The 15,490-nt window shown below is 37.4% G+C and overlaps 1 protein-coding gene across 2 annotated transcripts in view; it reads right to left on the bottom strand.

Annotated features, from left to right (window-relative positions):
- Positions 1–1,417: 1,417 nt before the first annotated feature.
- The window catches only part of LOC136856720 (uncharacterized), a 107,258-nt gene continuing 93,185 nt past the window's right edge, over positions 1,418–15,490 (bottom strand). For both annotated transcript variants that reach the window (XM_067134789.2, XM_068231084.1), the window contains exon 3: positions 1,418–2,524. In XM_067134789.2, coding sequence (XP_066990890.2) covers positions 1,547–2,524 — 978 coding nt within the window. In that variant the 3' untranslated portion in view covers positions 1,418–1,546. The remainder of the gene's footprint in view (positions 2,525–15,490) is intronic.

The raw sequence follows: 15,490 nt of genomic DNA, 5'->3' as shown, positions 1-15,490 counted from the left end.
CTGTAACATCAGAAAATTCCAAAATGTTCTTGCATAATGTTTTACCCCTGAAATAATCCAAAATTACTGACACAATTTTAAACTTCGTGCAGACCTTTCTTTGGAAGTTTATTGTGGCTGAACAGTAAATTGTATAAACAAAAACAGAATGAAGCAGCAGTATCAGATTTTGAGAGATCGACAAGTTTGGTCCTATGATATTTCTTTGTATCTATATCAGCCAAAATAAAAGAACAATAGTCCAGTTAAAATATCTTAACTCATAGGTAGCCAAAACTAATAAGAATAATAATTAATTACAGACGTCTTATTCTTGAAGCAGCTATAAGCTTTAAAAATCTCTTTATCACTAAGGCAAAAAATCAAGTAAAACATCTTATCACTGTGATAACTAAAAAGAAACGTATCATGTAAACAATTTTACTTCATTAGTATGGGGATCTGCTCAACAGTACTCCCCCTCATGATTGATACAGCAGTAGGCTAAGAGATAGGCTCAACAAAACTTCCTGATTTAATACACAGCATTTGTGAACTAATGGGCAAACACAATACAATATCCATAAGTTAATGCATTCAATGATTAACTTGCATTAGATTACAAATTAAAACCAAATGGCCATAAGACCTATCTGTGTCGGTGCGATGTAAAGCCCCTAGCAAAAAAAAAAAAAAACAAATGAGCTGCACACTTAAATTTTGGTAGGTTTGTAAATTTTACTATTGGTATTAGAATCATGTACACTGCTAGCCAGGAAAAATATAACAAAAAGCAAAGCAAAGTAAAGTAAAGTCATCTCTATACAGGCCATGAAGGCCCTTGGAGGGGTGGAAGGAAACCTTGGCACGTGATGGGCTGGAGTGGTTTGCTCTACGCCTGGCCGCCTTTCCCCCAGGAATTAACCTGGTACTCATTTTTGGTGTAGGCTGAGTGAACCTCAGGGCCATATGCACCTCCAGAAGTGGAAATCTTGTTTCTTAAATTTTACGACTTCCTGGCGGGGATTCGAACCCACGTCCTTCCGGGCGAACCGAGAACGCCTTTACCGCCTCAGCCAGGCAGCCCCTGAAATAACATAACACTTAGAAAAAATTTATATTAATTATTGTATTTGTATTATTTTTTATACCAAACTGATTATAATTTATGTCCAGCTCCTTAGCTGAAATTATTAGCATTGTTGCCTTCAGTTCAGAGGGTTCCAGTTTCGATTCTTGGCTGTGTGGGGCATTTTAACCACTCCTGGCTAACTGTGGCAAGACTGGATAGTCATGCTTTAATACCCAACGGGGCTGAACTAACAGGTAAACATAATACAATATACAACGATATGTTATTACATCAACACTGGAACAACATTAGTTTAGTGGAGCAAAAGCAAATAGAAGGTATAAAATTAAAATTGGAACTTCAAGATGAATTCAACACTAGTATTTATTAACATAGAGAAGTAAAGTTATAAATACAGTAAAATGGAAATACATTCACATAATATACAGTAGTAAAATATTTACTTTATACACTAAATGAATTGCAAGATTCTTATCACGAAGATGATTCAACCATTTGTTCAATTTCAGGTAGTCTTTCTTTAATTATTTCTTCCACATTGACATCATCCAATACCTTCTGTACCTTAGCTTTGAGAGGCCCTTCTATAGCATTCACTATCTGATACCGTAACAAATTGGGCAACACATTAATCACGAACTCTACAACATAGTCTAATGTTCCTGCCCCATCTATTCGGGCTTGAATATTTCCAAGTTTTAAGTCAAGATCCTCCAATTTTGGTCTTTTCTTTGTATTCAATGGTTGACTGATAACAGCCAGCACATGGATATAGTCAACTGTAAAGGAAGAAGTTCCTGCTCTGGATAAGAGTCCTCCAAAATTAACTTCCCACTGGCATTTACCTGTCAATACCTGAGTGCCTACATGCGCTGAAGCATACAATATATTATCTTCCATGACTACAGTAACATTTCCCACTCTGTAAAATGATGACATACCTGTTAACCAAACATGTCTGAGATAGACATTAAATAATCTAGTTGTGTAGTTATAATCAGGAACACTATAAGGATCATAACCCATATCTCGTACCATCTTCCTGCCCTCACTCAATAACATGTCGAATGGTGAGATAGAATTAGGAAAGCGGTTTGGTATACTTGCAACATTTTTATTTACATCACCACGGATATTCTCATTTACTTCTTTCAGGATGAAAGGTTTAATGCTATCAAATAGAAATGTGCCAACAGAATTGATAATTCCCTGAAACAAGCTACCCAAGAACCCTAAGTTTTCAAACTCCATAGTAATGTCACTGAATGTGATGTCCATGTTTATTTCTTGAGCTTGTAATTGGCCATTACGTTGTACTGTAAGCATGGCTACACCTTCTACAAACACATCAATCAGCACAACATCAAAACCACCTTTTGTGCGAGACCAAAGAGCAGACATTGTGTAGTCGCCCTTGATGTCAAGCCTGTCAATACGTACAGCCACCGTAACCTGTAAAAAGTACACCAGACTCATGTTACCAAAGAAAATGTTGGTATCTATGCACAGATATTATTAAAAAAATTGAGTAACAAACAGGATTGAAAAACTAATGACAAAAAGGTATGTAAAAATTCAGTGAGTATTAATTATTATTTTTGTCCATATCAGTGGAATATATGGTCATCAGTTCCAACATCATACATATCCTCTCTGCTATTGTTTATCTATAGTGATGAGAACAGTAGATATGTTACAAACAATGACACCAAGCTCACTTCTGTTCTTGCTCATTGGAGTGCTCAGAATGTAATTTAATTACCATTAAATAACCATAGTAAAGTTGGTATATATCACTGTACCTCTCCTATGCCATAAGACCTTGTCACAGTGTGAATGCTAGCATGAAGCAGATACTAATAAATGGTTCATCAAAAGGGGAGAAGCAGCCTTTTGGAAATTGCAAGGGCAGCAGTCTGGATGATTGACTGATATGGCCTTGTAATAATATTTAACATGCTTTAGCTGTGCTGATACTGCTATACGGAGAACAACAGTGGGAAACGACAGCAGTAACTAACTCCCAAGGACATGCAGCTATCTCTGTATGATTGAATGATGGACTGATGATGGGTTCCTCCCAGATAAAATAATCTGGAGGTAAATTAGTTCTCCATTCAGATATCTGGGTGGGGACTACACAAGAGGGGGCAATTAGCAGGACTTTCTGTGAGTCGGAACATGGAATGTTAGAAGTTTAAATTGATGTGGTAGGTTAGAGAATCTGAAAAGGGAAATGGATAGACTAAAGTTAGATGTATTTGGTATGAATGAAGTACGTTGGCAGGAAGAGCAGGATTTTTGGTCAGGCGACTACAGAATTAGCACCACAAAATCGAACATGGGAAATGCAAGAGTTGGTTTAATAATAAATAAGAAAATAGGGCAGCAGGTAAGCTACTATAACCAGCATAGTGAACGAAAAATTGTTGCCAAGATCAACACCAAGTTAATGCTCACCATCATAGTGCAGGTTCTATATGCCTACTAGTTCAGTTGATGATGAAGAAATGAAAAGAATATATGAAGATTGCATTTGGGAGATACTGGGTTCAAACCCCATTGTCAGAAACCCTGAAGATGGTTTTCCATTTTCACACCAGGCAAATGAATATAAAGCAAATAGTAAAAATATCTATATATATAAAATAACTTGTCCTGACTGACTGACTGACTGACTGACTGATTCATCATCGCCGAGCCAAAACTACTGGACATGAAGAGATGAAATTTTGGGGATATATTCATATTAAGACGTAGGTGCTCGCTAAGAGAGGATTTTTGGATATTCCTTCGCTAAGGGGGTGAAAACGGGGGTGAAATTTTAAAATGAGTTGCTCTATATCTCAAAACTTTAAAAGGTTACAGATGTAAAAGTTGGTATTTAGAATCTTCTTTAAAAATAAGGAAACACGTATTTTTTGTTTTCAGAAAATCCCAATAGGAGGGGTGAAAAAGGGTGAAAATGGGGAAAAATGGGTTGAATGCCTTTAATCAGGATACCGGTACCTATATCTCAGAAACTGAAGATATTACAGACCTGAAAATTGGTACTTTTGATCTCTTTTAAAAATAAAGAAACACGTAATTTTTTGTTTTTGGAAAATCCAATTAATGGAAGGGTGAAAAGGGGGTGAATATTTAAAATGAGTGAATCTATATCTCCAAACTTTTAAAGTTTACAAATGTAAAAATTGGTAGTTAGAATCTCCTCTAAAAATAAAGGAAAACGTATTTTTTGTTTCCTGTAAATCCCAATAGGAGGGGTGTAAAAGGGTGAAAAATGGGTTGAATGCCTTTAATGAGGATACATATATCTCAGAAACGAAAGATATTACAGAACTGAACATTTGTATATGGGATCTTCTTTAAAAATAAAGAAACACGTATTTTTTAGGTTTGGAAAATCCAATTAATGGCGGTTAAACAGGAGTGACAAATTGGGTGAATTTTTGAAAGACTATATCTTGGAAACGTAAAATGTTACAGACGTAAAAAGTGGGTGTTTGTAATCTCCTGTAAATCTAAAGAAACATAGGTGATTTGTGTTTGGAAACTCCACTTAAGGGGAACTCAAAAGGGGTGAAATTTTAAAATGAGAATTTTTACAGTTTATCTGAAAGAACTTAACATGTTACAGAAGTGAAAAATGGTATTTTTTATCTCTATTAAACCTAAAGAAATGTGTATTTTTAGCTTTCGGAAATACCACTTGGGTGGAGGGGGGGGGGTAAAAGTGACTGAAAATGGTGTTGAATTCTTTTAATTAGGCTACTGATATCTCAAAAATGATGATGTTACAGACGTGAAATTTGATATTTGTAATCTGCTTTAAAAATAAAGAAACACGTATTCTCGGAAAATCCAATGAAAGGGGGGGTGAAAGAATTGGAAAATTAATTGAATTAATTGAATGAGAATACATACATCTAATAAAAACTAAAGTTGTTACAGACGTGAAAATTCGTATTTGGATCTCCTTTAAAAACAAGGAAAAACGCGTTTTGGGGGGAAACCATCTTGGAGGGCGGGAGTGTAAAGGAGTTGAATTCCTTTCATGAGGACACATAAATCAAAAACTGAAGAAGTTAGAGTCGTGATAATTGGTATTTAGAAGATCCTTTACTATTAAAGAAACAAGTATATTTTGCGGGAAAATTCACTTGGGGGGGGGGGGGTAGTAGTGTGAAATGAAGTGAAAAAAGTAAATTATTTTTATGGGGATACTTATATCTCAAAACTGAAGGTAATAGACGTGAACAGTGGTGTTTGAAATCTTCTTTAAACATAAGAAACAAGCCTTCTTTTAATTTTTTGGGGGGGAGGGGGGGTGCCGGTAAATAAACTTAACGGCCGTGGGGTGTAGAAGGGAGGTGAGACCAATTGATTTTACTGTTCTTAATGTACTTATAAGGATCCTCGGCAGCGCGCCGGCCTCTCACAGCTGGGTTCCGTGGTTCAAATCCCGTTCACTCCATGTGACATTCGTGCTTGACAAAACGGAGGCGGGACAGGTTTTTCTCCGGATACTCCGGTTTTCCTGTCATCATCCATTCCAGCAACACATAATAATAATAATAATAATAATAATAATAATAATAATAATAATAATAATAATAATAATAATAATAATAATAATAATAATGTTCCGGACCGTCGTCAAATGTGCGGACCGCGCTGGAAACGGCTCCTGGACGGGTAATGACTAAGAATGCAGTCCGGTCGCGGGTTCAGTGCCTTCTAGGCACCCAATATGACACCACGCCGGATCTCCTGAAGGATTTTATCCATATTAAAAATGATTATAGGAAAAGATGGCAAAGATTTACGGACCCAACTGACCGGGAGGAATACCTGAGCCTAGCCCGGGAAGTACGAAATCGATTGCTGGAAAAGAAGATTGAAAAATGGGAGGAAACATGCCGTAATCTAATAGAAAACGAGTCAGATCGGTAATTTTGGTGGGTTCTCGCAGAAAACGAGTCAGACCGCGAATTTCGGCGGATTATATATCTAAAACAATAAGCATTCAATTATAAATTTCAGTATAATACCGTAGCGAAGCACGGGTATCTTGCTAGTATATCTATATATATATAAAATAACTTGTCCTGACTGACTGACTGATTCATCATCGCCGAGCCAAAACTACTGGACGTAACGAAATGAAATTTTGGGGATATGTTCATATTAAGATGTAGGTGCTCGCTAAGAGAGGATTTTTGGATATTCCTTCGCTAAGGGGGTGAAAAGAGGGGTGAAATTTTAAAATGAGTGTGTCTATATCTCAAAAGTTTAAAAGTTTACAGATGTAAAAATTGGTATTTAGAATCTTCTTTAAAAATAAGGAAACACGTGTTTTTTTGTTTTCAGATAATCCTAATAGGAGGGGTGAAAAGGGGTGAAAATGGGAAAAATGGGTTGAATGCCCTTAATCAGTATACCAGTACTTATATCTCAGAAACTAAAGATATTACAGACCTGAAAATTGGTACTTTTGATCTCTTTTAAAAATAAAGAAACACGTATTTTTTTGTTTTTGGATAATCCAATTAATGGGAGGGTGAAAAGGGGGTGAATTTTTAAAATGAGTGAATCTATATCTCCAAACTTTTAAAGTTTGAAGATGTAAAAATTGGTATTTAGAATCTTCATTAAACATAAAGAAACACGTTTTTTTTTGTTTTCGGAAAATCGCAATAGGAGGGGTGAAAAGGGGTGAAAAAAGGGTTGAATGCCTTTGATGAGGCTACATATATTTCAGAAACTGAAGATATTACAGACCTGAAAATTGGTGTTTGGGATCTCCTTTAAAAATAAAGAAACACGTATCTTTTTGTTTTTGGAAAATCCAATTAATGGGGGGTGCAAAGGGGGTGATTTTTTAAAATGAGTGTATCTTTATCTCAAAACTGTTACAGTTTATAGATGTAAAAATTGGTATTTAGAATCTCCTTTAAAAATAAAGAAACACGTATTCTTTTGTTTTCGGAAAATCCCAATAGGAAGGGTGTAAAAGGGTGAATAATGGGTTGAATGCCTTTAATGAGGCTACTTATATTTCAGAACCTGAAGATATTACAGACCTGAAAATTGGTATTTGGGATCTACTTTAAATGTAAAGAAACACGTATTTTTTCGTTTTTGGAAAATCCAAATATTGAGGGGTGAAAAGGGGGGTGAATTTTTTAAAATGAATGTGTCTACATCTTAAAACTTTAAAATTTACAGATGTAAAAATTGGTAGTTAGAATCTCCTCTAAAAATAAAGGAACACGTATTTTTTTGTTTCCTGTAAATCCCAATAGGAGGGGTGTAAAAGGGTAAAAAATTGGTTGAATGCCTTTAATGAGGATACATATATCTCAGAAACGGAAGATATTACAGAACTGAAAATTTGTATATGGGATCTCCTTTAAAAATAAAGAAACACGTATTTTTTTTAGTTTTTGGAAAATCTTATTAATGGCGGTTAAACAGAAGTGACAAATTGGGGTGAATTTTTTGAAAGATTATCTTGGAAACGTAAAGTGTTACAGACGTAAAAAGTGGGTGTTTGGAATCTCCTGCAAATGTAAAGAAACATAGGTGATTTGTTTTTGGAAACTCCACTTAAGGGGAACCCAAAAGGTGTGAAATTTTAAAATGAGAATTTTTACAGTACAGTATATCTAAAAAAAACTTAACATGTTACAGAAGTGAAAACTGGCATTTTTATCTCTATTAAACATAAAGAAACGTGTATTTTTAATTTTCGGAAATACCACTTGGGTGGAGGGGGGGGTGAAAGTGACTGAAAATGGTGTTGAATTCTTTTAACTAGGCTACTGATATCTTAAAAATGAAGATGTTACAGACGTGAAATTTGATATTTGCAATCTGCTTTAAAAATAAAGAAACAAGTATTCTCGGAAAATCCAATGAAGCGGGGGGAGGGATGTGAAAGAATTGAAAAATTAATTGACTTTAATTGTATGAGAATATATACATCTAATAAAAACTAAAGTTGTTACAGACGTGAAAATTCGTATTTGGATCTCCTTTAAAAACAAAGAAAAACGCGTTTGGGGGGGGGGGGGAATCTTGGGGGGCGGGAGTGTAAAGGAGTTGAATTCCTTTCATGAGGACACATAAATCTAAAAGTGAAGAAGTTAGAGCCGTGATAATTGGTATTTAGAAGATCCTTCACTATTAAAGAAACAAGTATTTTTTGCGGGAAGATTCACTTAGGGGGGGAGGGGGAGTAGTTTGAAATTAAGTGACAAAAGTAAATTATATTTATGGGGATACTTATATCTCAAAACTGAAGGTAATAGACGTGAACATTGGTGTTTGAAATCTTCTTTAAACATAAAAAACAAGCCTTCTTTTAATTTTTTTTTTTGGGCGGGGGGTGCCGGTAAATAAACTTAACGGCGGTGGGGTGTAGAAGGAGGTGAGACCAATTGATTTTACTGTTCTTAATGTACTTATAAGGATCCTCCGTTGCTCAGGCGGCAGCGCGCCGGCCTCTCACAGCTGGGTTCCGTGGTTCAAATCCCGGTCACTCCATGTGACATTCGTGCTGGACAAAACGGAGGCGGGACAGGTTTTTCTCCGGATACTCCGGTTTTCCCTGTCATCATTCATCCCAGCAACACATAATAGTAATAATAAGAAGAAGAATAAGAATAAGAATATCATTAATAATAATAATAATAATAGTAATAATAATAATAATAATAATAATAATAATAATAATAATAATAATAATGTTCCGGACCGTCGTCAAATGTGCGGACCGCGCTGGCAACGGCTCCTGGACGGGTAATGACCACGCCGGATCTCCTGAAGGATTTTATCCATATTAAAAATGATTAACGGAAAAGATGGCAAAGATTTACGGACCCAACTGACCAGGAGGAATACCTGAGCCTAGCCCGGGAAGTACGAAATCGATTGTTGGAAAGGAATATTGAAAAAATGGGAGGAAACCTGCTGTAAAATAATAGAAAACGAGTCAGATCGGGAATTTTGGAGGATTCTCGCAGAAAACGAGTCAGATCGCGAATTTCGGCGGATTATATATATAAAACAATAAGCATTCAATTATAAATTTCAGTATAATACCGTAGCGAAGCACGGGTATCTTGCTAGTCTATGTATAAAAGACTAACTCCGAATGACTGTAATCAACGCCTAGCCATAACTATGCAACATAAAGAAATTAAATTTTGGGTATACATTTATATTACAGTGTTGGTGCTCACTAAGGGAGGATGTTTGGATATTCTGTCACAAAGGAGAGTAAAAATGGGGGTGAACTGTTTATTTTTTACAAGTTGCTTTACGTCGCACCGACACAGTTAGGTTTTATGGCGACGATGGGACAGGAAAGGGCTAGAAGTGGGAAGAAAGTGGCCATGGCCTTATTTAAGGTTCAGCCCCAGCATTTGCCTGGCGTGAAAATGGGAAACCATGGGGCTGTAATTAAGGCCATGGTCGCTTCCTTCCAACTCCTAGGCCTTTTCCTATCCCATTGTCACCATAAGACCTATCTGTATCAGTGCGACATAAAGCCACTAGCAAACAAACAAAAATTGATGGGTGGTGGCATGGACATCTTGTCATTTCAATATAAACACAGTAGGATGATGTCTATATGGATAAAATGTTGAGCACTGAGCACTGTTGTGATGTGATGTCACTGTGTCCTTGGTGATCCAATTCTTCCTTATAAAATTCAAGTAGGATGATATTAAGAATAATGTAAAATGATGTAAAACTAAGTTGTCAAGCCGATAATAGGTGCTTATGCAGCCAGGTTGATATGAACTTTATATGGTCTGTAAGAAGGAGAGGTAAAATCCATGAATTTTACATTCTTCATAAAACAACTCCATCTATATCTAAATTAAGACCTGTGTCAGGAGAGAGAATTGGTTTTCAAGGAGACTGTATCAGTTCTTCATCCATTCCCTTCTCCAGATTCTCTCTGGGTAGGGTAGTGTACCAAAGCCCTCCACCTTACTCGATCTTTCCACCACTCCTCTTCCAGTACTTTATTGCTATTGACTCCTCTATTTGAATTACAGTCCAAGTCCACAACAGAGCTCCCCCATCTCATTCTAGGCTGTCCCCTTGGCCTCTTTGCAGTCTCTGTATCCCTGAAAGTTCTCTTTGGTATTCACTCTCCTGGCATTCTCATCATGTGTCCAAACCATTTTAGCTTTGCTGTCAGTCTCTTCTTGAAGTTTACACACTCCCACCATTCTACTTATTTCCTCATTTCATATTCTATCTCATTTTGTCTTTCCCTGTATGCTTCTCAAGAACATCATTTTAGCTGCTTGTATCTTACTTTGGTTCCACTTAGTTAACGTCCAGGCTGCTGAAGCATAGGTCAGTATAGGTTTATAATGGGACGAGTATAAAACCTTCTTCCACTTCATTGGCACATCTTTGTTCCATACAATGTCTCTCACACGCTGGTAGAAACTTGCAGGCTGCTTAAATCAATTTCTCTATCCAAATTTCCATCTTGTGACATCATACTGCCCAAATATTTAAAAAAATTCACTACTTCAGGGGGTTAATTTCCTATTTTTATCACTCCCCTGGATTTTCTGTTACCTCTCGTCATGATCAAAGTTTTGCTTTTCACAATAATAATCTTCTTTCCAAAAATGTTAATCTCCTCATTCCATAAATCAACTTGTGTCTGTACTTCCTCTTCATTATCACTCCAAATTACAATGTCATCAGCAAAGAGCATAGACTTTACTTGCTCGCCCATCATCTTCTCCTTGAGATCATGTAGAATTCTATCCGTGATGATAAAGAAGAGTAAGGGAGACAATACACTTCCCTGTCTTAAGCCTGTCTCAACTCTGAACCATTCAGTTTGACCCACTTTGGTTCTAACACAGCTTTTGCAATTTTGATACAATGCTATTACCATTTGCATTGTTTCATTCCCAATCTGTGCCTCTGTCAATGTTTTCCATACCAAATTCCTTAGGATATTAGCATATGCCTTTTCACTATCTAGAAATGTTATTACCATGTCTTTTCCATATTCCCAGTACCTTTCCATCATTGGACACAATGTAAATATTGAGTCAAATGTGAACCTGCCTCTTCTGAATCCATAGTGGTGTTCTGCCAATTTTCCTTCTATTCTGTCACTTATTTGTTTATCCAAGATTCTTTCAAGGTTCTTAGCTGTATGAGGTATCACTGTCACTCCTCTGTAATTTTCACATTGCTTCCTGTCTCCTTTCTAGAAAATTGGTATAATGACCCCTTTCGTCCACTCTTTTGGAACAGTCCTTTCTCTCCATATCACTCTGAAGAGTCTATACAATCACTGTAGACCATTTGTTCTTGCTGCTATTATCATTTCTATGGTGACCTCGTCAATTCCAGCTGCCTTGCCTCATTTCATTCTTTTAGTGGCCTCTGTTTTCCTTTTCTTCCATCTGCACTAAATCTGGTTCTTCGATTTCTCCTTGTACCAAGGTATTTTGTATGTTGTAAAGCTGTTCAAAGTATTTTTCCCACCTCTGCAATATATCCTGCTTCTGTGTCAGCACTTCCTCCTGTTCTTAATGAATTTAGCACCTTCACCTGGGTGTTTCTTCAGTTTTACCCACTGGAGAAAGTATCTTCACCATCTCTGCAATATATCCTGCTACTGTGTCATCACTCCCTCCTGTTCATTTTTAATGAAGTTAGCACCTTCACCTGGGTTTTTCTTCTTTTTAACCCACTGGAATAAGATCCTTTTTTGTTCCCAGTTGTATCTTCTTGCATAAATTCAGTGAATTTTTGCCAGCATTTCTTTTTCTCTTCTTAAACCACCTCAGAGCACTCCTTCTTGCAGTGCCTGTATTCTGTTTTGCGTTCTGTTTTTCTATTTCTCAGCCATCTTTTCCAAGCTTGTTTCTTCTGTTTAACTATATCTTTTACCCTATCATTCCACCAGGGTATTTCTTGATCTTTCTTTCTTCCTGATACTCTTCCACAGGTCTTTTCTGCAGACTCCACTATGACTGTTTTAAAGTATGCCCATTCTTCTTCGAACCTTCCAATGTCTTCCTTAGGTATACTTGTTTTGATGTGTGTCTAGAACTCTTCATTTATTTCGTTCTCCTGCAATTTCCACACCATTAGCTTTCTCTGTCTAACCTCAGTCAACTTTTGTATCTTTCCCATCTTTAACTTAGCTATCACAACTCTATGATCTCCTTCAAAAGATTCACTTGGGAAGGCTGTTACATCTACCAACATTTTCCTGTTACCTTTCTCGATGAAAATGTAATCTATCAGAGTTTTGATTTTGTTATCCCAGCTATATCTGGTTATCTTATGACTGTTTTTCTTTTGAAACCATGTGTTACCAATGATCAGCTCATTTCTTCTACAAAAGTCTTCCAAAATATCTCCAGCCTTGTTTCTCTTCCCATAACCAAATGGTCCTATAATCTCTTCATCTCCCAATCTTTCCTGACTTGGGCATTCATGTTTCCTATGATCACAACTTGTTTATCCTGTATATAGCCTTCCAGATATTCACCCGAGTTAATGTGTTAATAAAATTTTTATCCTTTGTCCAACATTGAAACAAACTACACCAAAATTTAGCTTATTTCATTCTTTTAATTATGTGGAGAAGAAATTTTATTGTATCTAGTTAAAATTTGAACGCAGGTTGAACCAGAAAAGTACTGGTAATTTTTCATTTCCAGTGGAGTGCTCACTTTGAATATCCATAACTTTAAAAGTAATGATCTGATTGTTACCAAACTTTAATATATCTTAAAGTAACTTACTGTTGATCTGTAATACCAAGTTTTTATTTCATCTGACATTTGTGAATAAAGGTTGTAAATTTTTCTTCAAAGATGGCAGTGTGATAGCCACTCTATGTATTATATTCTAGGTCGTTGGCATTAACGCATGATAGGAGCCAATCCTTTTCTTCTAACTTTAACCAATCTGGCCCCTCCCACCTTCGGATGGCAATCAGAGCTCATGCAGAAAATCCTCAGGATGGAAGGTTGGCAGGATTCAGATTACCAGCTACATATCTCCAGTCTTGTTGTCTCATCAGTATGCTGTCCAACTCGTTGGCTGAATGGTCAGAGTACTGGCCTTCGGTTCAGAGGGTCCCAGGTTCAATTCCCGGCTGGGTCGAGGATTTTAACCTTAATTTGTTAATTCCAATGACCCGGGGGCTGGGTGTTTGTGCTGTCCTCAACATCCCTGCAACTCACACACCACAAATAACACTATCCTCCACCACAATAACACGCAGTTACCTACGAATGGCAGATGCCACCCACCCTCATCGGAGGGTCTGCCTTACAAGGGCTGCACTCAGCTAGAAATAGCCACACAAAATTAATTATCAGTGTGTTAATCTCTTTCACACAGTTACTGACAAATGGACTCCATGAATCATTTGTCTTGATCCAGTCCAATGCTGTAGAAGAGTCAGTCCAGAAATATTCAGGGATGACTTTACCTAAAATCTCCCTTACACAGACTGCCATATGGCTCCCTATACAACAAGCTAGATGCTCTAACCTGGGCATTGATAAATTTTTCAGAGTCTTAACTCTCAACTTCGCCATGATAAGCTGCACCAGAATAGATCCTTCCGATCCACTTCTCAGGAAAATAGCTGCAGGATAGGCACTTTTACTGGCGTCACAGAAAGTGTGGAGGCTCCAAGTTTCCTTGGTTTTGCAAGCAGTTAGGTGTCTTGGTACGCTCAATTCAGAAAGCTGTGGAATTTCTTGCTCCCGCCTTTCAAATTTTTACTGCATCTCTTCAGGCAATGGATCATCCCAGCCCACCTTGAGATTCTAACTACTCTGTATATGAAGTTTCAGGATCAAAGTAAATGGACATGAAAATCTGACAGTGTCAAAAATCCTTTGAAGCATAGACAGGAGCTTTCTTCTGATGTTGGTTCCAGCTTCAGTTATCAATTGAACGTCAAAGAGCAGTTCATCATTCTCTTTATCTCACAGAAGGCCAAGAATGGGAATAAGACTTTTCAGTCCATTATTTCTTTCCAAGTAGTTACTTTCCCAGCTTCAAGGTTCAAACATTGTCTCTGCAAGAAGTCTTATAGATTTATCAATGAACTGGATCAATTTATCTTCAGTGTCAATGGATGTAACACAGCTGTCAACATAGAAATACCTCCTTAGCATTTGAGATGTATTCCTTAATTTAGATGGACTTTTCTCCAGAAGAAGGTTAAGCATAGCACTCAACAGAAAGAGGCTACAGCAGGGCCTCTCAGAGTGCATGCACCGGCACATTGCTTGGCGCAAAGTGCAAAAGACGACTTTGCTAGGTTATTTTATCTAATATACAATGGGTGATTGTTTTGTCCACCTTGTCAATATATTATCAATATCTAATTTTATACAATGTTTCTCACGTACAAGTTTCGTACCGAAAATGGTCAAATTTGTCAAATCCAAAAAATGGTCAAATTTGTCGAATTTGCTAGGTTGACCAGAGTGCTCACCCCACTCCTGGATTTTAAGTAATAGTGCTGTCTCTCTCTTTCCGTATACCTGTCTCACTCACTCTGCCTGTCTGCAGCACTTCATAATCCGAGCAGAGTTGAGCCGAGCTTAGACAAGTCACCCCGAGACAAAGTGCTAGTGCTGGTCCGAACCGAGCCGAGTCGAGCACAGAATCTCTGCACCTCGGTTTGCACGCATGAGATTTTGGGTGTTTGAGAGGCCCTGGGCAACAGTTAAGTCCAAACAGTACTCCCTATGCCTAGAAACCTGGAATTTCACCTAGGCATAAACCTTACACCACAAAAACCTGAGAAAGTCTTAGTCACATGGAGCAACAGAAACTTGAAGAAAGGCTTTCCTAATGTCAGAAACTATGTCTATTCTCCCATGACAAAATCTTGGCTATACATCAGCTCCCAGAAACAGTTCAATTTCAAGTCTATCGGAACCCCAATCGGAAACAAAAATGTTTTTTGGTTTCAGTTCTTTCATCCAGGGACGCCTTTGAACCAAAGGAATTTCACAACAAATCACAGGCTGACTGAGCACAGCGATCGCACAACAATACTTCCCATCCACACTGCATATCTTCAACTGGTAGGTCGAATACAACTGCCTGTCAGTTTCAGCACTTCCTAACAAAGCATGAGTTAAGGTCTCCATACCTAAGGATTGAAGTCGAACAGAGACAGCAGTTCTTTCCAGTAAATAAGATTGCTGTGATCCACTGTTGATCAAAGTCGCGACGATGCGTTCTTGTCCAAAGGATAGGATCTTCACCATTTGGGTTTGAAGAAGAACCTCCTGACTGTGTTTTTCCATACTTGGCTCCTACTTCTTCTGCTCTTTGTTTGGCTCCTTCAACAGCATATTTGGACACATAAGAACA

This window comes from Anabrus simplex, chromosome 1 (assembly GCF_040414725.1).
Source record: "Anabrus simplex isolate iqAnaSimp1 chromosome 1, ASM4041472v1, whole genome shotgun sequence".
Lineage (NCBI taxonomy): Eukaryota > Metazoa > Arthropoda > Insecta > Orthoptera > Tettigoniidae > Anabrus > Anabrus simplex.
The sequence above is the reverse complement of the archived record's forward strand: the minus strand, read 5'-3'. Positions and strand labels throughout refer to the sequence as shown.